This window comes from Plecotus auritus (assembly GCF_963455305.1).
Source record: "Plecotus auritus genome assembly, chromosome: 8".
NCBI classification, from domain to species: domain Eukaryota; kingdom Metazoa; phylum Chordata; class Mammalia; order Chiroptera; family Vespertilionidae; genus Plecotus; species Plecotus auritus.
Genome location: NC_137782.1, coordinates 66,247,710 through 66,272,499, shown reverse-complemented (window position 1 = coordinate 66,272,499; position 24,790 = coordinate 66,247,710). Strand labels below are relative to the sequence as shown.

At 47.6% G+C, this 24,790-nt stretch overlaps 3 protein-coding genes across 5 annotated transcripts in view; 2 read left to right on the top strand and 1 right to left on the bottom strand.

The window, feature by feature from the left end:
• Positions 1-939: 939 nt before the first annotated feature.
• On the top strand, positions 940-15,299 carry LOC308256230 (signal-regulatory protein beta-1-like). The gene is made up of 6 exons (XM_080684331.1): positions 940-1,039; positions 6,545-6,898; positions 10,296-10,616; positions 11,158-11,475; positions 14,162-14,271; positions 14,879-15,299. Exons 1-5 carry the CDS (start codon positions 970-972, stop codon positions 14,266-14,268), a joined length of 1,170 nt encoding a protein of 389 aa, XP_080540457.1. The 5' UTR covers positions 940-969; the 3' UTR covers positions 14,269-14,271; positions 14,879-15,299.
• A 2,231-nt stretch (positions 15,300-17,530) lies between these two features.
• Positions 17,531-24,790, top strand: part of LOC308256224 (signal-regulatory protein beta-1-like) — a gene marked incomplete at its 3' end in the record, with an annotated part of 45,556 nt that continues 38,296 nt past the window's right edge. Inside the window, 1 exon segment of the mRNA XM_080684314.1 lies at positions 17,531-17,646. Coding sequence (XP_080540440.1) covers positions 17,577-17,646 — 70 coding nt within the window. The 5' untranslated portion in view covers positions 17,531-17,576.
• Positions 19,564-24,790, bottom strand: part of LOC308256229 (KRAB domain-containing protein 5-like) — a 69,243-nt gene continuing 64,016 nt past the window's right edge. For 2 of the 3 annotated variants that reach the window (XM_080684326.1, XM_080684327.1), the window contains exons 6-8: positions 23,547-23,620; positions 22,011-22,073; positions 19,564-21,503 (exon numbers count right to left, since the gene is read on the bottom strand). In XM_080684326.1, the coding sequence (XP_080540452.1) occupies positions 21,314-21,503; positions 22,011-22,073; positions 23,547-23,620 (327 nt within the window). In that variant the 3' untranslated portion in view covers positions 19,564-21,313. Of the gene's footprint in view, positions 22,074-23,546; positions 23,621-24,790 lie in introns of all 3 variants that reach the window. The other variant, XM_080684328.1, reaches the window with a different exon arrangement.

The following is a 24,790-nucleotide window of genomic DNA, read 5'->3' as shown; positions in this document are numbered from 1 at the left end:
GAAAAGATTGGTAGTTGTGAGAGGCTGCGCCTTCAGTGGGGGAATAGGTCAAGATGGTCAAATGAACAAGCTTCTAGTTATAAGATAAATACGTTTTGAGGATATAATATCCAACATGGTAACTATGGTTAGCAATACTGGGTTGTATATTTGAAAGTTGCTAAAGAGAAAATCCTTAAAGTAGGATTTATTTTGCTCACAGTGTTTGGTGTGGACATAAGTTGCATTTCTCTGAGATACACACCTGGGTGTATAAATGTGGTCATATAATACACGTGCTTTCCAGAAAGATGTGAGGAAATTACGTCCTTGGTTGCAAGGAGGCACATACCAGTTCTGAGGTCCACACCACACTGTGCGTTTGTTTGGAGTTTTTCCAGTTCCATCAGTAAATGGATGGAATAAAAGGTCTTTCAGAAGAGGACCTGGTTGCATCCCAGTGCTGACCAGGCTCTGGTGAACCCTCTTTTCCTCCAATGAGTAGCTCTTGCTGAGGCTGAAGGAAATGAGGCCATAAGCCGACAACATCCTAGGATCCTGGGCTTGGGAGTTTGGCACACAGCCCACACCGCACACCCTTCTTGTCCTGGACCCCCAAGTGGGGCATTGCCCTGAAGACCTCAGATGGGCTGAGGGACCAGGGGAGAGCAGAGCTCCCATGCAGGGGACGGGGGGGGGGGGGGGGGGGCGGGGTGGGTAGGGGAGGCACTTCTTCCTGTAGGCATGTCCAAGTCCCTCTGAAAACTAAGATGAGTAACTCCTCACCCTGGGGTTGCTTCCCTGACTGATTATTTCACAATCAGGAACTGTTTAGAATGTAGAAGCCAGCTACTGTATCACAGCCTTGTCACCCCTTCCCAGGCGCTTCCTCTTATATCACACAGCTGGGGCCTCACTCCTCTCACAGAGCAGAGAGTCCGGGTTCTCCGGGCACACACTTGGACACAGCAGGCCACTCAGGCCTCCAGGATGCCCATCCCTGCCTCCTGGCCCCGCCCTCCTCCTTGCCTGCTGCTGACTCTACTGCTGGGCCTCCCAGGTGAGCACTCCTTGGGGTAGAATATTCTCTCCCTGCCCCTGGACTTCTTTTTGCCCCTGAAATTTCAGGGCCTCCAGCGAAACATGGGTGTGTCACCCAGGGCTGCACAGAAGGCCAAGGACAGGGCTTCATCTGAGCGCATGAAGTCAGGGATCTGAGCGTTTTCTCTTTGGGACCATTGCCTGAACCTGTTACCAGAGGCAACAAAACAGATGGTGCTTTGAGTCTTAGGTGCTGAACAGGAGGTAATTCTTAAAATGCCTTTCAACCCAAGAACCTCGCAGGGAAGATAGTCTTTGAAAGACTAGTAGGAGAGTTTGATATATTTCACCAAAATCAGAAGGCAGAGTCGCCCTGTAAACTAATCAAAATTCACCTTCCCTGGAAATCATCCATGTCAGATAGAAATACACAAGTCTCTACAATATCCAACAGAATTGCAAATAAGGCACCTCACAAATTTGAATTTGCAATGCATACTTATAGAATTCTATTACCTGCCCTTTAAGCCACTCACATCTGACTCTCTAAGTTTTTTAAAGAAAAAAAGCAGGGGTAGGGGGAATCCAGGAAGATCTGTTTGGCCCGGATAGGAGAAGAGAGCCCTGCATGACGAGAGGACAAAGGCCACTGCCAGCCCCTCCTTAACAAGGACACAGCAAGCGGGATTTCTACGAAAAAGTCCTCCTTTTCCCTGTAAATTACTAAACATGGGGCCCCCTGAAGCCAACTGCTGCTAGGTCCGTCTCCGGAAAAACACTCGTGCGGCGGAGTTCTGAGATCATCACACACAGTGCCCGTGACTGTCCACGGAGGCAGAGAGCGTGTGCACGTGTGTGTGTCTCGCCATGACCCGCTGTGACAGCGCGGGCTCCCTGGCCCTCCAGGAGTCCCAGCACCAGGGCGCTGGCTGCTTGGGTTCCTGAAGATCAGCCAGGCCTCCAGCTGAAGAAAAGACCTGGTGAGCCTCACCAAGGAGAGAAAGAAAGGCTCTTCCCCTGGGCTGGGCAGTGATTGGCCCTGGCTGCGGGAAATGACAATCTGAGATGTGGGAGAAGTAGCCTGTCCTGACTCTTAGATGCATTTTGTGAAGATGTGAAGCTGACAGTTACAGCAGCTGCTCTTCTGACCATGAGACAGGCCTGAGGCAAAACAAACTGAGGGTGAGGCCAAAACATGTCCTTAATGACACCTCTGAACTGGGTGCTGGGGGAGACCATTAATGCCCTTGGTTACTTATGTCAGCTGTTTACACACTTACCTCTGGCCCAAGCATCCTAACTGATATTAGCCACGCAACAGAGCACTTTAGAGCCAGTGAAAGTTAAGCCACAAGATTATTATTTTTTTAATTTAATAAATCTTTATCGTTCAGATTATTATAATTGTTCCTCTTTTTCCCCCCATAGCTCCCCTCCACCTGGTTCCCACCCCACCCTCTGCCCTTACCTCCCCCCCACTGTCGTCATCCATAGGTGTACTCTTTTTGTCCAGTCTCTTCCTGGACCTCCCACACCCCTTTCCCCCCGAGAATTGTCAGTCCACTCCCTTTCTATGCCCCTGATTCTATTATATTCACCAGATTATTCTGTTCCTCAGATTATTTATTCACTTGATTTTTAGATTCACTTGTTGATAGACATGTATTTGTTGTTCATAATTTTTATCTTTACCTTTTTCTTCTTCTTCCTCTTCTTAAAGAATACCTTTCAGCATTTCATATAATACTGGTTTGGTGGTGATGAACTCCTTTAGCTGTTTCTTATCTGTGCAGCTCTTTATCTGCCCTTCAATTCTGAATGATAGCTTTGCTGGATAGAGTAATCTTGGTTGTAGGTTCTTGCTATTCATCACTTTGAATATCTCTTGCCACTCCCATCTGGCCTGCATAGTTTCTGTTGAGAAATCAGCTGACAATCGTATGAGTGTTCCCTTGTAGGTAATTAACTGTTTTTCACTTGCTGCTTTTAAGATTCTCTCTTTGTCTTTTGCTCTTGGCATTTTAATTATGATGTGTCTTGGTGTGGTCCTCTTTGGGTTCCTTTTGTTTGGGGTTCTGTGCGCTTCCTAGACTTGTAAGTCTATTTCTTTCACCAGGCAGGGGAAGTTTTTGGTCACTATTTCTTCAAATAGGTTTTCAGTATCTTGCTCTCTCTCTTCTTCTGGCACCCCCATAATTCAGATGTTGGTATGCTTGAGGTTGTGCCAGAGGCTCCTTACACTATCTTCATATTTTTGGATTCTTTTTGCTTTTTGCTTTTCCGGCTGAGTGTTTTTTGCTTCTTTGTATTTCAAATCTTTGACTTGATTCTTGTGGTCCTTTAGTCGGCTGTTAGGTCTCTGTATAATATTTTTTTATTTCAGTCAGTGTATATTTAATTTCTAGTTGGTCCTTTTTAATATCCTCAAGGGTCTTGCCAAATTTATCGGCCTTTTCTAGAAAATTCTTGAAAAACCTTATAACCGTGGTTTTGAACTCTATATCCAGTTATTTGCTTTCCTCCATTTCTTTCATTTGTGATCTGTTTATTTGTCTCCACATTTTCACTGCTTCCCTGAGTTGGTAGAGTAGCTTTGTGTGGTAGGTGTCCTCTAGGGCACAGTGGCTCAGCCTCCCCAGTTACCTGAGGTGGACACTCTTGGTGCACCCCTTTGTGGACTGTGTGCTCAGCCTTGTTGTAGTTAAGTCTTGATTGTTGTTGGTATCACTGGGAGGAATTGACCTCCAGGCCAATTGGCTGTGAGGATCAGCTGTGTCTACGCTGGGAGAACTTCTGTGCTGGAGACGCCCTTATGGGAGAATACTTGCAAAAGCCTCTGTGCTCAGCTTGGATGGGGTGGAGTCTCAGGGCGGAGCAGTCAGCCTTGGTTTCCCATCAGCCCTGCCCTATGAGGCCCCTGGGTCTCAGTATCCCTCGGTAATCGCTGCAAGCCCCTCTGAGAGAAAGCCGCCCTCGAGTTTCGCCTGCTGCCAGACAGTCCAGTTTCTCCCAGAATGAGCTGGGGTTTCCAGAAACTTGCCTGGAACTGGAGTTCAGTGCAGTCGGGAGCTTCTGTCTCCCTCATGCTTTAGAAAGCCAGCCGCGCACTCAGCTTACCGAGCATTCGGCGGTCAGTCCTCGCTGCGCGCACGAGCCTCCAGACCTCTGCCTTCTGCAGCCCCCGAGTCTTAGTGTGCTTTCTCTTTTCCTGACAGTCCAGATTCCCCCCGAATGAGTCTGGTTTCCCAGCATCTCACCTGGGACTGGAGTTCAGTGCAGTCGGGAGCTTCCTTCTCCCTCCCACTTCCCGCTTTAGAAAGCCAGCCACGCACTCAGTCGCCTGTGCACACAGCAGCCTGTCCTCTCTGCATGCGAGTCTCCATACCTCAGCTGTTTGCAGCTCCTCTGAGTCTCAATGTGCTTTCCTCTTTTCTTCTAGTTGTAGAATTTCCACTCAGCCAGCTTTCCTATGGTTCTGGATGGTGTCCGTTTTGTCTTTTAGTTGTAGTTTTGATATTGTAGTGCGAGGCAGCAGTTTAGGTGTTTACCTATGCCACCATCTTGGTTTCTCTCACAAGATTATTTATTAACACCGATGTGCAGCTAAGAGAAAAGAATTACAGAATAGTACGTTCCCATTTTATTAAAAAGTGAATTCATTTTCCAAGAAAAATGTTTTACAAATAGGTATCTCTGATGTAGTTGTGTCTGGAAGACAACAACTTAAATGTTTCCTTATGGCATCTTTTCATTTTCCATTTGTTTATACAACAAACATGTACAGGCCTGCCTCACAGATATTGCAGGCTGAGTTCCAGTTTTCTGTAATAAAACGAGTCATAATCTTTTTGCTGGTGGACGGTCTTTTAAAAAAAAAATACCTTTATTGTTGAAAGTATTACAGATGACTCCTTTGTGTATGTGTGTTTTTCCCCATTGACCCCCTTCACCTGTGCCCACCCATCCCAGGCCCTCACCACTCTATTGCCTGTGTTCATGGTTATGCACAATGCATACAGGTTCCTTTTTGAATCATTCCCCTCCCTCACTCACCCCCTCCTTCCCTGGTGGAGGGTCTTCTTGCTTTCCATTTGTAAAACCCCCAACACCTGTGAAAGCACAAATAAAGTGAAGCACAATAAAGCACAGCAAAACAAAATGAGCTACGCCTGTATCAGCTAAGACTCTGCCGCCCTGTTCCATTTCACTGTCACTTCAGTGTAATTCGGGGAGGAAGAAAGGTAAGCATGTATTCTACTAAGCTTTCTTGAACTGGGAGTATGCTTTTTTATTAGAAAAAGTAGTGTTTTTCTTTTTCAAGTTGTTTTATGAAATGAAATTGGATAGTATCAGGCATTTATTTTTTAGTGAGCACAGACTATTGCAAACAGTTTCATCCCTTTCTTACTTGTATCACATCATGACTTTGTGGCATTTCCCATCAGAACTTCTTCTGTGAAGCAAAAACAGCCCCAAAATGAAGGATGATCAGGGCTCATAGGAACAGAAGGTGATAATAAGTCCTGTCGGGAAGGACAGGACCTGCCTCTGGGGGTGTAGGGTCATCTTGAGATGAAGCATCCTGATGTCCAGATGCATCGGGTTTCCTAGGAGCTACTGCCCAAATGGTGCTCATCTGTGTGGCTCTCCTCAAACGCCCATTCTTTCCCTCCTTCTCCATCCAGAAACAAACCTGTTTCCTTATAAACCTGGCCATCTCCAGGTTTAATGGGGACATATCACATTCAATCCATTGCGTTCAAACCCTAGTCCAGCACCTGTGGCTTCTCTGAAGCGTTCTTTCAGTGCCTGATGCCCATAGAACATAGACAGCCGACTCCATTCATTCTTAAAGCTTCCGATTGCTTCCCGTTCTTTGTTGGTAAACTTTCTTTCATACTCAGAAGGCATTCTGAAGTTCAGCCACGACCTGATTCAATTCCAACTTGTAGCTCAGGTTCAGCAGCAAGTACCACCCAGTCCCTTTAATGAGAGACATTAAAGATGAAACTGGGTAAGGATTCAGTGAGTCTTTTGCAAGCACTGGTTTCCCTTTTGCAGTTCCCTGCAAATGAATGTTATTCCAAGGGATGTGCTATTTCTCTGCACCAACTTCCTCATCATCAGTCGACCAGCCATGGCTGCCTTAAGCGTCGCTGGCAGAGAGGAAGTCCTTGGGCTGCCTGGTGGTACCTCCAGGAGCCATTCCGCTCACCTGGGCAACCACATGTTGCAGGAAAAAGCCCAGCACAGCCCCTCCATTGCTGACACCAAGCAGAACAGCTTGATGGGGGGGAAACTTAAACCCAATCTTTTTTACCTCTCTGTGCCTCAGTTTCCTCATGTGTTATAGGCTCTCACATTACAGGTTGCTTGTGACGGTTACATGTATGATTCATGCAATGTGCTGGCCTCAAGGCCCGCTCTGGGTGTGCACTCGGTCGATGAAAGCTGTTGATAAATACTGACCGAGCTCACAGGCTCCCATACGGTGGATAAATAACTGCTCTGTGCTTCCCTTTAGGAGGGGCACATGAGGAGCTGCAGGTGATTCAGCCTCAGAAGTCAGTGTCCGTCGCAGCTGGAGAGACGGCCACTCTGAGCTGCACCGTGACCTCCCTGTTCCCCCTGGGGCCCATCTTCTGGTTCAGAGGGACAGGGCCAGGCCGGGAGTTAATCTACAGTTTAAAAGGAGGCCACTTCCCCCGAGTAACAAGTGTTGCAGACGCCACGAGGAGAGACAACTTGGACTTTTCCATCCGCATCAGTAACATCACCCCAGCAGACACAGGGACCTACTACTGTGTGAAGTTCCGGAGAGGACCTGATAATGACATGGAGTTCAAGTCTGGAGCAGGCACTCAGCTCAGCGTGAGAGGTGAGTACAGGGGGAATCCTTTGTCCTTCATGTGTGACAACAAGTCAGTAAGAACGACTCCCATCTTTGAGCAACAACTAAGAGTCAGGTGCGGAGGTGGGTGCTTATAGTCATGATCTGATTCATGGTCTGATTTCACCCCGTCTGCAGATCAGGGAAGCCGAGGCCTGGAGATGTCATGCTATTTGCTCAGCCAACACGGCTGGTCAGTGGTGGGAAAAGTCTGGAACCTCCGCTTGCCTGGCTCCCCAGCCCTGGCCTTTCAATCCTGTCAGCCCCTTGGTGCCAGGGATGAGGGCACTGAAGGGCTGAGTGACTTGCCCATCACAAGGCCAGACCTCACCCACCTCCAGGGAGTGCTCCCCTCCATGTGGCCGAGGCTCCTCCTTAGTGACACCCACTGGGCACCTGCTGTGAGCCAGGCTCTGCGCTGGGTGCTGAGGCAGCTGCAGAACAAAGCAGGCAATGGCTCTTCCATTAGAAGCTTTGTTCCTTCTTTCCAGTGGGAGAAACTCACTAGGGCAGGGAGTAGAGAAGGTGCTGCTTTCTCTCAGCCTCAGAAACATCACAGGAGAAGGAAATCCTGAGAGGCCCAGACTCACTGCTCACTCTGACAGCCCCGCTGGAAAGAGATGCCCACAAGTGGGGGATCATGGTGGGTCTGCCAGGAAACCCCCTTTATTCCAGAATCCCAGTCACTGTCATGAAGCCTCCCAGCAGAGTTGGGTCATCTCAGAATGTCCTTCACCCATGGAAGAGGTTCCCTATGTGCGAGAAGTAGGGGTCGCCCCATTGAGGCAACACCGTTCTCATTGAGGGTGTTTTACCAGAGGCCCAGGATCCTGAATCCTGGACTGTGAGCGCACAGGGACCTTTAGACCCTCCTGCCTGCCTCTCCAAATCAGAGGGGCACCTGAGGTCAAAAGGTGAAGGGACTCTGTCCAATGTCACATGGCCAGTAAATGAGAGGTTTTTCTAGAACCCCATCTAATTTTACCAACTCTTTCCTGCTTCAGAGATAGATACTCTTTTCATCAAAAAGCCTGGATATGCAAGCAACAAATTAAAGCTCAGTACAGCACACCGTTGAACAGGGATCCAGCACCTCTTATGTTCACTGGTACCCAAAGCTTCATATGCCCCTCACACTCAGACTTTGTGGCCCAAGGTGATTGGGAACCTCCCTGTACTTCCAGCCACATCGCCCCAAATCGAGCATCCACATCAGCACCTAGAGCTGCCCCTCCTTCACCAGCTGCCTCCCCCTCCAGCCTGTAAACACAGCATCATTCATTCACTGCCTTCTGTTGATGGGTGTGAGTTGTTCCCAGCCTTGGGCTATTCACACAGTGACACAGGGGATACCCTTGTCCATGTGTCACCCTACTTTAGAGGGAGGTGCTCACGGGAAGCGGCATTGCTAGGTCACAGGGTGCGTGAATTTTAATTTGTGTGGGTATCGCCAACTTTCCCTCCTAGACATGTTGGCAACAGGGTCTCCCCACAACTCCTGGACACAGGCAGGGAAGGTGGCTTTATCCTGAATTTTCATGTAATACAACAGTTCCCAATAGTGTGTCCCTTGACTAGGCATCACAGGTGTAAGTGGTTCCATCGGTTCTCAGATCTGCTGCCTCCTGGTAGAGAGCTCCTGCCCCTTCCCTGAGCTACTTGCCCTGGTGACACCTGCCTGAAAATGCAGGAGGTGGGAGAGGTCAGGGTCTCTGCTCTCTGCAACACCCCACTGTGCTTGTCAAAGTGTAGAGAAAGCTCCAACCCTTTTGTTTTTTTGTTTTTAAGTTCTGTTTCATTGGTTTTTAAATAATATGTTTTTATTGATTTCAGAGAAGGGAGAGAGGTAGAGAGACAGAAACATCAGTGATGAGAGAGAATCATTGATCAGCTGCCTGCTGCATGCCCCCTACTGGAGATGGAGCCCACATCCCAGGCATGTACCCTGACACCGAATCCACAGTGATCTCCTGGTTCATGTGTTGATGCTCAACCACTGAGACCACTGGCCTCGCTCCAATCCTTTTCTTAGAATCATGTACTGTTATGTTTTTCAACCAAAAAACAAAAACACATTTTTTAAAAAGTCCTGTGATGGAGGCAGGTCTAGCTTTCCAACTGAGATGAGACAGATCCTCAAAGGTCCCATGATATGATCTGAAACTATTCCTACAGGACATGGCTCTGCCTATGGAGGCATCCAGGAGGCCTTCCCTTCTGTGTGATGTTTTCCTCACTGAGCAGCCGCAGGAGCCGCCTGGCACAGCGGCCTGGATGGAGCAGAGAGGGGTCTCTGAGCCCCAGCACCGCCATGGGCAGCATCCCTGTCTCTGCAGACTGAGGGAGAGGACGGGGCATTTGCTAGAGGGCCCTGTGCCCCAGTGAGCAGGAGTTCATATTCTAGACTCACTGCCAGGAGCCGCTTCTCCCATTTATACCTACAGGGCCCCCGGTCTGGGCACTGGAGGGCACTCCTCCCTGGAGCAGGTGGTGGTCAGGGTCAGGCTCCTGAAGGTGGTCACTTGCTCTGCTGATGGACGTGAATACCTGGGAGGCCACAGGAAATACTTCTGGGGCACAGTCATGGCTGAGGGGACAGTCCCTTCATTCTCTCAGTTTTAGTTTTATCATCTCTAAAATGGCGATGATCATGCACCCCTTTTAGGAGAGTGGAAAGGTTTTGAGGTGCTCTGTCTGAATCACCCAGCACAGAGGTGCACCCCCAAATCAAGGTAGTTTGTCATTGTCATGACCCAGTTAACTTGGCTGGGCCTCAGGTCCTCACCTGCAGAAATTGTGTAGAATAACATCATACTAATACAATCATTGATTAATCAAATATTGATGATATAATCCAATCTGCCTTTATAGTATGTTTTCAGGTGAGCCTATTGAGAGGACAGACCCTCACTGAGCCACGGCATTGTCAACCCACAGCTGTGTGCTCTGAGCAAGTCTCTATCTCCCCAAGTCCTCAGTTTCCCACTTGATGAGGATGATAATTGTGGCTCCATTCACGGTTCTGTAAGGATTGAGGGCAGCTGTGAACAGCCAGTGCACAAAAATGAGACTGACCAGGAACTCTGTCCCTGGGCCCAGACTGTGGGAAATCATCTGGAGGGAAAAAAGGTGGACTTTGAATGCAGGCCTGGAATTGCTTGTGAGCCCTGCCCCTCACTCAGAGTTCACCTCTGGGAGCATGAGTTTCCTCCTTTGTAAGATGAGGACAATGACATGCTCTCCCAGCATTATTACAGGATAAAAAATAGTGTATGACAAAGACAAACAAAAAAACAGTATATGAGAAGGTTTGACAGTGCCACATGCTTGTCGTTAGTGGTGAGAGTCACGATCATGCTCATTGTTCATTATGTTTCTTTTACAGCCAAACCCTCTCCCCCTGTGGTATCAGGCCCCACGGGGAGGTCACTGCCCGGGCAGACAGTGAGCTTCACCTGCAAGTCCCATGGCTTCTCCCCGAGAAACATCATCCTGATATGGTTCAAGGATGGGAATGAGCTGCCAGCCTCCCAGACCACCGTGGACCCAGAGGGAGACAGCCCTTCCTACAGCATCTCCAGCACAGCCAGGGTGCTGCTGGCCCCGGGGGATGTTCACTCCCAGGTCATCTGCCAGGTGGCCCACGACACCCTAAAGGGGGACCCTCCTCTTTGTGGGACTGCCAACCTCTCTGAGGCCATCCGAGGTAGATGCCCCTCACACCCAGCCCAAGCCCACACCTGGCCCCTGTCCTCCAAGCCTGCTCCTCCCCCTGCTCTTTGCTCCAGGCCTGGAATTGCTTGGAATTTAATTCCCAACAATCCTTCTCATCATCACTCACATGGATTTGCCCATCACTCATCACTGTCTCATGGCAGCTGGCAGGTGAAAAATCTACAACATGCCAAGCCATGTGCGTGATAGTTTTATCTGCTTTACCAATAGCAACTCCACTTACTGAGCGCCTACTATAAGCCAAGCTTTCATGTGCTTGGTAATTTCATTTATTTTGCTGAAGTTAGTATGTTCTGACTCATGCCAGGGGCTGTGGTAGTGGATTACAATCATATGACCCTAATAGCAGCTGCCAGGCCTTGAGCATCTCCTGGGTCCAGGTTAAGGTGCTCAGCGATTTCATTCACATGAAAGAACCCTCTGTGTCTGAGCCCGTCCTCTGTGTGGTGGGGGAGCTAAGTTCTGGAGCCCGCTCTGCGATCTGTCAGAGCTTCTGCCCTTTGCTATTTCAGTTCCGCCCATCTTGGAGGCCACCCAGCACCTCATGGCAGGGAACCAGGAGAACATCATCACCTGCCTGGTGAAGAACTTCTACCCCCAGCGCCTACAGCTGACCTGGCTGGAGAACGGAAACATGTCCGGAGCAGAAACGGCCTCGACCCTTGTAGAGAACCAGGATGGGACCTTCAGCTGGAGGAGCTGGCTCCTCGTGAATCTGTCTGCCCACAGGGAGGATGTGATGCTCACCTGCCAGGTGGAGCACGATGGGCAGCCGGCGCTCACCACAAACCTCACCCTGATGGCCTCTGCTCACCAGGACAAGGACAAAGGTAAAATCCAGGGAGAGTCTTCCACTCCAACTGATCCAGCTCTATTTAAATTTTACCTTTAATTTTAACGTTATAAGTACTAATTCATGCTTATTATAGGATAATCTAGAAGTGTATCAATAGAAAGTAAAATTTTGAAGTGAGCTCCCTCCCCCAAACCCCACTGTCCATAGTCACCACTGTAAGAGTTTGGTAGATACTTTTAGATCTTTTCACATCAATAAACATTAAAGAAAGAGCGAGCGAGCAAGGGAGACCACCCTGGTCACAGTGTCTGCCTCTTGCTTTCTTCCCCTGACAGTCACTGCGTTCACCGGCCATGACAGCCCCTCCTCCTCCTGGCTCTTTCTAACTTCCTCGTGTCTGTTTCATCCTGGACTTTTCCATCTGCATCAGTAAGGTCACCCCAGCCAGTGCCTGGACCTATTGCTCTGTGAAGTTCTACAAGGGGAGCCCTGAGGATGTGGACTTTGAGTCTGAACAGGGCACCCAAGTGACTGTGAGTGGTCACAACACAGGCCTCCTTTGTCCCCAGACTTCGTAACAATGAACCAGCAATAATCACAAATATCTGCTTGAGGAGTGGATCATAATATTTCCTTCTTCTTCTGAGGTCTGTGGGGTCAATAGCAATAGCCTCTGTTCTATTTCTGATCTTGGAAATGTGTCATTTCTTCTTTTCTTTATAGGTCCTGATAAAACTTTTTCAATTGTATTGGTCTTTGTAAAGAACCTGCTTTTTGTTTCAAGGATTTTGTCTATTATTTTTCTGTTTTCAATTTCATTTATTTTTCTCCTCTTTACTTTATAATTTTTTCCTTCTGTGTTTTGGGTTGATTCTGCTCACCTTATCTCATTTATCGAGGTGGGGAACTTAGATTACTGGTTTTAGACTTTTCTTTTTTCTAAGCCATACCCAAGTCGCCTCTGTGCCTGGGGAGTTAGGAGAGGGTGACCTATGATTTCTGGCCCCTATGTTCTTCCTGCAGCCTCAGTTCCTGCGTCCGAGTGCCTTCCTCTTCTACCTGTTAGAGTCCTTGTCTGCTTGTTCCCAGTGGTATTTCTAGGGGTCAGAGTTGTACTAAACAGGGAGAGCAGGACAGAGGAGTCTCCATCTTGTCTGGACCACCTTGGGTTTGGGTTTGAGTCTCCATCTCTGCCTGGGCCTCAGACCAGGGCCGTTACCTCCAGGTGCTCTCAGCGTATCTGACCCAGCACACCTGCTAAGTGCTAAGGCTGGCAATGGTTCTGCAGCTTGTCTAGGTTAGGGGGCTGGAGCAAACTGAAAGAGGCCTCCATGACCCTCTGCACTGAGATGCCACACCCTACCTTGGCTTCTGAGTCTCTGGCCACTGCAGGCCTGGTCCAATGGGGTTGGTGTGTGGATGCAGGTCATTTTGGCCATTCCCATGATACTGATGTGTTTTACAATATTTCTAGATTAATTGACCTCTATCTCTGTCAACATAAACCATGTTTATGTTCCATGTTATGTTGACAGAGCTTTGGGATTATTGATTGGTTTTGACATGGGAAGAATGATTATGATTCCTCACAATTTTTGGTTCTCTTTGTCTTTCAAGACCCAAATTTTCCCCTCCCTTTTTCTTATTTCTCTTTACACTCAATTGTGAAACAGCGTGTTTTCCTTTGTTTCTTTTTGTTTTTGCTTTTACTTTACCTTCCTCATCCCAGAGTTATGTACTTTAAGTCAGGCCTGTCCCTTTAGTTACATCTGTCCTTTATGAATGTTCCCATCTCCCTGGATTAGATGCCTATCATCACTGTAACCACATGTTTAGTGGCTTAACACAAGAAAATTTTGTTACCTCACAGTTCTAGAGGTCAGAAATCTACACTGGAATGGACAGTCTGTGTCCCTTCTGGAGTCTCTAGGGGAAGTCTCTCTGAGGATGACTCCTCTGATACCTTCTATACATATCATACAGTATTTGTCATTTTGTGACTAACCTATGTCATTTAGCACAATGTCCTCAAGTTCAATACATGTCATAGCCTGTGAACAGAATTCAAAATTGGAAAAGAAATGAAAGCATACGATGACTTTGTTCCCATTCATTCTTCCATCCATGCATCCATCCATCTGTCCATCCAAGCATGCCTTCACACTCATTCATCATGCATTTACCTATGCAGGCATCTGTTAACCATTATCTAAATCCTCCTCTGTGATTGGGCCTGGGAAGATGACCCATCCTCAAGGAGTTCCCAGGCTACCACAGTGGACTTCCAACAGTGATTATCTGCTTTCTCGGGGTGTCAGTTCCCACTGCAGTGACAGTGTCTCAGTCTTCACCGTCCTTGGACTTGGTGGCCATTGTCTGCCATGTGCAGAGATTCTAACCATAGGGTGTGCATCTACCTGGCTGGAGAACTGCCATGTTTCAGGGAGCTGAGCCATGAGCCCAGAAAGCTTGCAGTTGGTGAATGTGTCACTTCAGGGGCTGAGCAGGTGCTCACCTGTTTGGTGCCACATGAAGCACATCCTCCCATCTGGCCAACCTCATCCTGTCCCCAGCAGCCCCAGCCATATACAAGCTCATTGGGGGTCCATGCAAGTCACCTCCATCTGCTCTGGGAGCAGCTGGGTTACCTCTGTCTCCTGAGAGGACAAAAGTATTTAAACTCACAGAGCCCCAGTTGATGTCTCCTTCTGCCCATTTAGGTCCAGGGACATCTGCTGTTATTTTTGTGACTTTCCTCCTGGGCTTCAAGGTGCTGCTGGTGATGAGTTTCACAGTCACCTACATCCACAGGTGGAGGAACCTGTAGCAGGTGAGTTGGAGGCAGCCCTAAGTTTTTAGGGAGGAATGTCAGGGCCAACCTCCTGGGCTGGCAAGAGGAGTTCAGGGTGTGCCCACATGGTAACATAGTCGCCACCACCTGACTTAGCCTCAAGAGAAGGTTCCAAATACTCTTTTTTCTCAGAAGCTTCTACCTCTTACACACTGTGTGGTACCCTAGAGTTTCAAGGTTTTCAAATTAAATTATGTGGGACCCTGAAGATGGTGGTCCAAGGTGGGATGGAGGTCAAAGTTTCAAGACCAAAACTGCAAACAGTTACCGATAAACTGTTATATATTTCAGTTTTCATATGATATATCTTTGGAATGAATAAGAAAGTATTGCCCAAGTCAGCTACTAGAACCCATCTGAGAGACTAGTGGTGAAGATGAATGTGGGAATGGAAGAGAATTCAGATCTCAGAAGGAGGTGTTGGGGTGTGATGAGTAGGGGCTTCATTTCCTATCTGTGCCATGAACCCAGGCCAAACAGAGTGCCTGCCACTTAGCATGTGCTCAGTAAATATTTGTGGAATTAATACAGGAATGAGTGAATGATCCTTTTGCTTCCATGAATGAATGAATGACTTTCCCTACAGCTCTTCTCTGCCACGGGATATATTGCCTCCTGCCCTCTCCGAGGGGCTTAGGAAAAGCTGCACAAACCTGCGGATTATCCAAGGCCTCTGCCCTTCACTCTGTCAAACCCACCTCCATCAGAACATGCTTCTTGGCACACCCTCCTGATGTTGCTTCTCTCTGATAATAAGGCCAGAATGGCCTTTGTTCACGGAGACTCGGGGATGTCTGGACCTTGATGCATCGAGCTTCACACTGGCCCTGCCTCCACCCAAACCAGAACCAGGAACATGAAGAGACCAGGTTTCACCTCCCCTGAACAACCCTTACTATTCCGAGCAGATTTCACTTTTACCCAGAGCTTCTGCCAGTATGATTTTATTTTAACACATAGATATTTGAAATCACTAAGTTGAATAAACATTTTCTATTTTGAAATTTATAAAGAATATTAATGGTATCCATGGACCTACCATCTCTCTTTGCAAAACATTAACATATTGCCATTATGTTCTCTGTTTTTCCTGAAAAAAAAAAAAACTTTGAAATTCAGTATTTTGATTCATGGTTTTACATTTTTACAACATATGTGTAAATCCTGAAGCACTATTTAATATTACTTTGCCTCTTTTAAATTTTATTGAAATGCTATTTTTCTGTATAAAACATTCTGGAACTTTATTTGTATGCTTAACACAGGTCTGTGTATTTTAATAATGTTGACATATGTAACTCCATTTTACTAATTTTCCACGCTCTACTAAGGTGTTTTCTATTGTAAGACATGCTATGATTTACAGATTCTTCTCAAGATGGTGCTGAAGCTCTATCTACTGTTTTGCTAGTGCAACTTTGCAACAAACATTCTTATACAGCATTTACTTCCTTGGCACATAGGGAGCCCCTTTTGTTCCTCTGTGTGGTCCACAGTCAGCAGTGCTGGTTTCCTCTGGAAGCTTTGGTTCTATCACAAGCTGTTCTCCACTTTTGATCCAGTTTTGCTTTCGATGTATGCCTTTGATCTGGGTATATTGCCCGTGCATGTGTGTGTGTTGTAGGTGCTGAGGACTTTTTCCTCCACAAGGATAAATTACCCAGCACTCAGTGACTGTACTGCCACCTTTGACATACATCAACTTTCCATAAATATCTAGTTCTATTCATGAGCTCTCTGTTGCTTTGAGCTACTTGCCTATCTCTCTCAGAACTAGCCTGTCTTGGTTAGGACAGCTTTATGATCAATGTTTATACGTCTTTTGAGCAAATCTTCCCAACACTTTTTGTTGTTCAAAATGGTGTGCGATTCCGGGCTCAAGTGCATTATAGAATGACTTTGAAAACCATATTGAAATTATTATTTTATTGCATTGAACATTAATTAATATATATATTAATTCAGGCAAAGTGATATCTTTTTAGTATTGAGTTTCCCCATTCATGGACATGATATGCCTCTACTTAGGTCTCCTTTTTTAACTTCAAATTCACAATTTTACATGCTTTTCCCCATAATTGTTTATGCATCTCTAATTAGAACTATCTTTATCACTTCCTAGTTCATGAAATCTTTAGAAGTTACCATTACTATTTCAAGGGGTTTGTGACTACCGTGTAGCCTGGAACTTAACTGTGATCATCACTCCTACCCACCAGGCCTATGAAACACTTACTACTGCTACCAGTGTGGGCATTCTTCTTATTTGCAACACGGACAACATTAATGATCTAGAATTAGATCTTACCTTCATCAAGGTTACATATACAGGTGTTTGAAGAGGAAAATAGTTCTACAAGTTCAACGTATGAAAACTGGTGTCAATCTCACCTTCCACTATTTTCTGCCTCCCAGAGGCAACCATTTTCAGCTATGCTAACAGATTATTTTAGATTTTACTGCCAGACCTCACATAATGTACTCCTGTGACACTTCATGATTTCTGACTCTTAGGATTTATTTTGCTCACAGCTTTTGTTGTGACATAAGTTGCATTTCTCTGAGATACACGCCTGGGTGTATAAATGTGGTCATATAATACATGTGCTTTCCAAAAAGATGTGAGGAAATTACATCATTTGTTGCAAGGAGGCACATACCAGTTCTGAGGTCCACACCACACTGTGCGTTTGGGTAGAGTTTTTCCAGTTCCATCAGTAAATGGTTGGAATAGAAGATCTTTCAGGACCATACCTGGTTCCATCCCAACGCTGACAAGGCTCTAGTGAGCCCTCTTCCTTCCACCAATGAGTAGCTCTTTCTGAGGCTGAAGGAGATGAGGCCATAAGCCAGCAACATCCTAGGGTCCTGGGCTGGGAAGTGTGGCACACAGCCCACACCGCACACCCTTCTTGTCCTGGGCCCCCAAAGGCGGCATCACCATGAATACCTCAGATGGGTGAGGGGCCAGTGGAGAGGAGAGGCCCCAGGCAGGGTGGGAGGAAGGGAGCACTACTTCCTGTAGACATGTCCAAGTCCCTCTGAGAACTAAGATGAGTAACTGCTCACCCGGTGGTTGTTGTCCTGACTGTGAACATTTCACAATCTAGAAGCAGGAACTATTTAGAATATGTATAGAGACTAGCTACTGTGTCACAGCCTTGTCACCCCTTCCCAGGCGCTTCCTCTTATATCACACAGCTGGGGCCTCACTCCTCTCACAGAGCAGAGACCCGGTTCTCCGGGCACACACTTGGACACAACGGACCACTCAGGCCTCCAGGATGCCCATCCCTGCCTCCTGGCCCCGCCCTCCTCCTTGCCTGCTGCTGACTCTACTGCTGGGCCTCCCAGGTGAGCACTCCTTGGGGTAGAATATTCTCTCCCTGCCCCTGGACTTCTTTTTGCCCCTGAAATTTCAGGGCCTCCAGCGAAACATGGGTGTGTCACCCAGGGCTGCACAGAAGGCCAAGGACAGGGCTTCATCTGAGCGCATGAAGTCAGGGATCTGAGCGTTTTCTCTTTGGGACCATTGCCTGAACCTGTTACCAGAGGCAACAAAACAGATGGTGCTTTGAGTCTTAGGTGCTGAACAAGAGGTGATTCATAAAATGACTTTGAATCCAGGACCCTAGGTGGGAAGATAGTCTTTGAAAGACTAGTAGGAGAGTTTGATATATTTCACCAAAATCAGAAGGCAGAGTTGTCCTGTAAACTAACCAAAATTCGCCTCCCCTGGAAATCATCCATGTCAGATAGAAATACACAAGTCTCTACAATATCCAACAGAATTGCAAATAAGGCACCTCACATTTTTAATTTGCAATGCATACTTATAGAATAGAATTCTCTTGTTTGCCCTTCAAGCTACTCACATCTGACTCTCTAAGATATTAACCGACCTCCCATTTTTTAAAGAAAAAAAGCAGGGGTAGGGGGAATCCAGGAAGATCTGTTTGGCCCGGATAGGAGAAGAGAGCCCTGCATGACGAGAGGACAAAGGCCACTGCCAGCCCCTCCTTAACAAGGACACAGAGCAAGCGGGATTTCTACGAAAAATTCCTCCTTTTCCCTGTAAATTGCTAAACATGGGGCCCCTGAAGCCAACTGCTGCTTGGGATGCCACTGGATAAATACTCCTGGGCCCGGGTGTGAGATCACCACACTCAGGGCCCGTGACCATCCCGGGAAGCAGAGACAGTGTGCAGGTGTGTGTCTCCTTGCGACCATCTGTGACCGTGGCGGGTCGGGGGTGTCTCAGCACCAGGGAAGATCACAGGGAGAGAAAGTAAGGCGCGTTCCTGCTCAGTGGCTATGAGGGTCTGACCTGGCTGCTGGAAATGCACTCTTCCCCTGGGCTGGGCAGCGATTGGCCCTGGCTGCGGGCTCGTCCCCTGGGCTGGGCAGCGATTGGCCTGGCTGCGGGAAATGCACTCCTCCCTGACAAATCTGAGATGTGAGAGGAGAAGTAGCCTGTCCTGACTCTTAGATGCAATTTTATGAAGATGTGAAGCTGACAGTTACAGCAGCTGCTCTCCTGACCATGAGACAGGCCTGAGGCAAAACAAACTGAGGCTGAGGCCAGACCGTGTCCCTAATGACACCTCTGAGCTGGGTGCTGGGTGAGACCATTAATGCCCTTGGTTACTTATGTCAGCTGTTTGCACACTTACCTCTGGCCCAAGCATCCTAATTGATATTAGCCACGCAACAGAGCACTTTAGAGCCAGTGAAAGTTATGCCACAAGATTATTTATTAACATCGGATGTGCAGGTCAGAGAAAAGAATTACAGAATAGTATGTTCCCATTTTATTAAAAAATTGATTCATTTTCCAAGAAAAATCTTTTAGAAATAGTTATTTCTGATGTAGTTGTGTCTGAAAGACAACAACGTAAATGTTTCCTTATGGCATCCTTTCATTTTTCCCTTTGTTTCTACAACAAGCATGTACAGGCCTGGTGCAGGCTCAGTTCCAGACTTCTGTGATAAAATGAGTCATAATCTTTTTGCTGGTGGATGGTCTTTTAAAAAAAGGATCTTTATTGTTGAAAGTATTACAGATGTCCCCTTGTGTGTGTGTGTGTGTGTGTGTGTGTGTGTGTGTGTGTGTGTGTTTCCCCATTGACACCCTTCACCCGTGCCCACCCCTCCCAGGCCCTCACCACTCTATTGCCTGTGTCCACGGTTATGCACAATGCATACAGGTTCCCTGGTGAATCATTCCCCTCCCACCCCCACCCCCACCCCGCCTTCTCTGGTGGATGGTCTTCTTGCTTTCCATTTGTAAAACCCCCAACACCTGTGAAAGCACAAATAAAGTGAAGCGCAATAAAGCACAGTGAAACAAAATGAGCTACGCCTGTATCAGCTAAGACTCCGCCACCCTGTTTTATTTCTCTGTCACTTCAGTGTGATTCGGGGAGGAAGAAAGGTAAGCATGTATTCTACTAAGCTTTCTTGAACTGGGAGTATGCGCTCTTAGTAGGGAAAGTTTTTTTTTTCTTTTTCAAGTTGTTTTATGTAATGAAATTGGATAGTATGAGGCATTTTATTTTTTAGAGAGCACAGAATATTACAGTTTTCATTTCCCTTTCTTACTTGTATCATATCATGACTTTTTAACATTTCCCATCAGAATTTCTTCTGTGAAGAAAAACAGTCCCAAAATGAAGGCTGTGCAGGGCTCATAGGAACAGCAGGTGAAACTAAGTCCTGTTGGGAAGGACAGGACCTGCCTCTGGGGGTGTAGGGTCATCTTGAGATGAAGCATCCTGATGTCCAGATGCATCAGGTTTCCTAGGAGCTACTGCCCAAATGGTGCTCATCTGTGTGGCCCTCCTCAAAAGCCCATTCTTTCCCTCCTTCTCCATCCAGAAACAAACCTGTTTCCTTATAAACCTGGCCTGTCTCCAGGTTTAATGGGGACATATCACATTCAAGCCATTGCGTTCAAACCCTAGTCCAGCACCTGTGGCTTCTCTGAAGCTTTCTTTCAGTGCCTAATGCCCATAGAACATAGGCAGCCAAGTCCATTCATCCTTAAAGCTTCTGGTTGCTTTCCATTCTTTCTTGGTAAACTATCTATACTAATAAAAGAGTAATATGCTAATTAGACCGGATGTATTCCGGACGACCATCGGGACATCCTTCCTGACTAAGCCGGAAGGGTGAAGCTGCCCTCCAGCGGTCCCCAGTGCCAGCACCTGCAGCTGGCTGAAGCCCAGGAGATGGAGAAGCCGCCTGCCCAGTGGTGGACATGAAAAAGCCGCCCACCCAGTGGTCGTGGGGGAGACGGAGAAGCCTCCCGCCCAAAGTCCAGGCGCCAGTGCCTGAGGCTGGCTGTGGCCCGGGAGACAAAGAAGCTGCCTACCCCATGGTCCTGGGCCACAGCCAGCCAGAGTAGCGGCCCACACTGCGTCCCAGGGGAGACAGAGGAGCCGCCTGCCTGAAGTCTGGGCGCCAGCGCCTGAGGCTGGCTGCGGCCCAGGAAACGGAGAAGCTGCCCACCCCGAGGTCCCAGGCCACAACCATCCAGAGAAGCCACCCACGCCATGGTCCTTGGTTGCAGCCAGCCAGAGAAGCCACCTGCCCTGCGGACCCAGGTGCCAGCGCTGCAGCTGAAGCCCAGGCAAAGCCACCTGCCCGCCATCCCATGAGGCTGCAGCCGGCCCCAGGTGAAGCCGGCCCAGGTCCGGGGTGCCTGCAGCCGGCTAGAGGAGGGAATCCTGCATCCTGGGTACAGGACCAAGGCAGAGGTGGTTAGGGGCGATCAAGCCAGCAGGGGAGCAGTTAGGGATGATCAGGCTGGCAGGCAAGAGGTTAGGCGCCAGCGATCCCAGATTGTGAGAGGGATGTCCCCCGAGGTGGTCCCAGATTGGAGAGGGTGCAGGCTGGGCTGAGGGACGCCCCCCTCCCCCCGCCGTGCACAAATTTTGTGCACTGGGCCACTAGTTTAGTGATAAAAAAGAATAAAATCTTGCAACTTGCAACAACACAGATGGACATAGATGCTATTACCTTAAGTGAAATGAGTCAGAAAGGGAAAGACAAAAGCCATATGATTTGCATTGTGGAATCTCAAAAAACAAAAAAGAAGCAAACACACATTTACAGAGAAGGGATGAGTTGCCAAGGGGGAAGTGTGGGGGAATGGGAGGGGAAAATAAGTAGAATTCTGTTCATTACTGTCTTGGAGTGTCTCTTCCATGCTGGATGAGGATGAGGAGGAAACAGCAGAATAAAAGATACAGAGAATGCTGCTGGGTGCTCCACATGTATAAACACACCTGTATCCATATCTGTATTCTCTAATATCCATTGAAAACTCAAGGCCTCGGGAAATCTACTGAGTTATAACTTTCTAATTTTCTGAACACTCACTCTTCTCAAATGCCTGTGGCATCTGACCCATGGATTTAACCAGGACTCTCCTCAAATGCCTGTGGCCCCACATCCAACCTATGAGATTCCTGCTGCTTCTGTCACTGGGTGTGGAGGAGGCTGGTAGGGGGAAGTAGTTTGTGGTTTTCTTCTCCTGGACTCCTGCTTTCTGCATATGCTCAATTTGCTTTTTCTCCCCCAAGTCATCTACATGGGGAAACTCAGGTTCTGACATAATTTCCACAGAATTACCCACTTAAAACAGACTTCAGGGTCCCAGGGAGGTGTTGCACTGAACAGTTCATACGTCACCAATATACTTACTGGATACTTACTATGTGCAGGAACCATTATAGGAATAAATGAGACAAAGAAGATGTCCCCATGGAGCTTCTATCCTAGTAGGGAAATGACAGTAAACAATGGACATAATAAATAAGAAAATAATATAGAATATTAGAAAGTGGTAAGTGTTAAGGGGAAAATTAAAGTATTGTTGAATATGAGCTTTCGGGGAGTCTGTGAGTTGAGATGTATTTCTAAAAGTGTCGTCTGGGTGGGCATCCCTGAGAAGGAGAAGTTTCAGCAAAGATTAAAAGAAGTCGGGAGTGAGCCATGTGCTTATCATACAGAACCTCCTGATGGGAAACAGCACGTGCAAAGCCCCTGAGACTAGAAGCTTCTTGTGTTCAAAGATTTAGGCTATTACTTGAGGGAAATGTTGCCATGGCAGGGTTTTGAAGGAAGAAAGGTCATGACCTGGCATGAGTTTCAAATTATTCTAGCATTTGGTTGAGAATAGACTACAACAGGATCCAGAAGGAAGCAACTAGAGCATTTAAGAAGTCATTGCATTCATGCAAACAAGGAAGAGTGCCTTGCAACAGGACGTCAGCAAGTAGAGACAGAGGGTTATGATCAGATTTGGGTGCGTGTGAAAGGGCAGATGTTGATGGGAATTGCATTGAATCTGTAGATTGCTATAGATAGTACTGACATCTCAACAATATTAAGTCTTTCAATCCATGAGCAAGAAATGTTTTTCCATTTATTTTTTACTTTAATTTCTTCCAAATGTTTAGTACTTTTCAATGTACAAGCCTTTTGTCTCCATAGTTAAATTTAACCCTGCATATATTATATTTCTTGTTGCTATTGAAAATGGAATTTCTTTTTTGGATTGTTCATCACTAGTGTATAGACATGGACTTCAGTTTTGTGTGTTGATTTTGTATGCCACAAATTTGCTGAAATCCTTTATGAGCTCTAATAGAGTTTTGAGGTATGTGGAATCTTTAGAGTTGCTACATATAAAATCATGTCATGTGGAAACACAGATAGTTTTACTTCTTCCTTTACATTTCCAATGCCTTTTATTTACTTTTCTTGTCTAATTGCTTTTTCTGAAACTTCCAGTATGGTGTTGAACATTTGTGGCAAGACTGCACATCTCTGTCTGGTTTCTGATATTAGGGGGAAAGCTTTCACATGTTCAACATCAAGTGTGATATTAGGGTTCTTCATGTAAGATGTTGTGGAAGGGCGGTCGCAGGGAAAAGGCAGAGGCAGAGGTCACTTTGGATGGGCTCGGGTTCCCAGTGCCTCCCTCACCACACCCTCTCCCCGCCTCTCACACCTGCCAAATTTGAGGTGACCCCAGCCCCACATGGCAGCTGCCCCTCTCATGGGCCCTCACCCACCCCCCTACCACCCACCTGGCACCAGCAGAGCACTCTGCTCACCATGCCCCCTGCCACCTCCTCGCTGGGCCAGCGCCCAACTCACCCCCCACATTCCCTTCCTCTCCTCACCACCACCCCACCCCACACCCAGCACCGTGAGCAACCTGAAGCCACAAATGAGCACCTTACCACCACCTGCATGGGCTCGGACTCAGGCTCCGAAGGCTCCCTGGAGGAGGGGGTCCAGATACAGTTCTGTCTCCCTGTGGACATTAAACAAAGAGAACTCTACCTATTCGTTAGTCCATTCAAGTGGTATGAAGGGTCCCTGATCATCGAGAGCCTGTTGGTTTTGTGATCCCTGACAGCCAGGCAGGAGCAGAAGCAGCAAGGATGCATTTAAAGTTATTCCCTTTGATCCTGAGAACCTGCAGACCCTGAGGCTAGAGTTTGCCAAAGCCAACACCAAGATGGCCAAGAACAAGTTCATGGCTACACCAAGTCCCAGCAGCACTCACCTCTCCCAAAGAGCACACTTCATTGCAGGGGAACCATAGTGCCTGATGGGGACACTCTGATCCCCCACATCGCAGAGGGCTATCTCACCTGCTGCGCTCACCTACCCAGCCGCCTCACATGCTCAGGGTCGCTGGTACCCTTCTTCTGATTCCACCCAGCAAGATGGAAATACTGTCAGTTATGTGAGTGCTTCAGTCTTGTTCCCACAGCTTGAAGCTCCTGCCCCCACACTGGGGAGGAAGCTGCCCCAGCTGCAACTGCCTCCAAGCGGCCTGTGCAGAGATGCTGCAATCCTCCTAAGACTGTGGATTCTAGGTCTCACTCAGTAGGCTGCTTCCTGTTTCCTTTCTCTTCTCTTCCTCAGCCCTTTCTGGCTCACAAACTCACTGGAGGATTCAGGCCCTTCTTCCTTGGTCACCCAGACCCCCTCTGAGGCCTCACTGGGACCCAGCAAGGCCTGATCCCGTTCCAGACTTGCTTTTGTAGCTTCACCTCAGAGAAACAAGGCATTTGATTTTGCATGTTTTCTGGCATGAATTAAGACACTTAAACTTGTGTATATGTGAGTGTACAGTTTGTTCTCACATTGTGTCACCATGGCAACAGGTCCTGGTCTTTAATGGTTCATCATTCCTGGTCCTTCTCTCCACACCCCTCCCCTACATCTGCCCTGTTTCCTTGAGGCCTGAGCCCTGCACCCTGCAGCCACAGTTCCACCGCCCCACACACTTCCAGACTGAACTCCAATGACCACCCAACAAAGATAGTGTTTCCTTTTGCATTTCAAATCAGGGTCCTCCGCTTCCTCGCTAGATGGACCAACAACTGTTCAGAGCATCGCTTCTCTGCCCATTTTGCTTACTCACCACAGCAGAACCCCATCTCTGCCATTGCTCCTCATTTTTTCCAAACTT

What these genes read in the sequence shown, in the direction of transcription:
- LOC308256230 (XM_080684331.1), top strand. Translation starts at nt 970, where the DNA reads ATGCCCATCCCTGCCTCCTGGCCCCGCCCTCCTCCTTGCCTGCTGCTG. An exon ending in CCTCTCTGAGGCCATCCGAG is followed by an intron (nt 10,617 to 11,157) that starts GTAGATGCCCCT and finishes TTGCTATTTCAG; the next exon opens with TTCCGCCCATCTTGGAGGCC. An exon ending in TCACCAGGACAAGGACAAAG is followed by an intron (nt 11,476 to 14,161) that starts GTAAAATCCAGG and finishes CTGCCCATTTAG; the next exon opens with GTCCAGGGACATCTGCTGTT.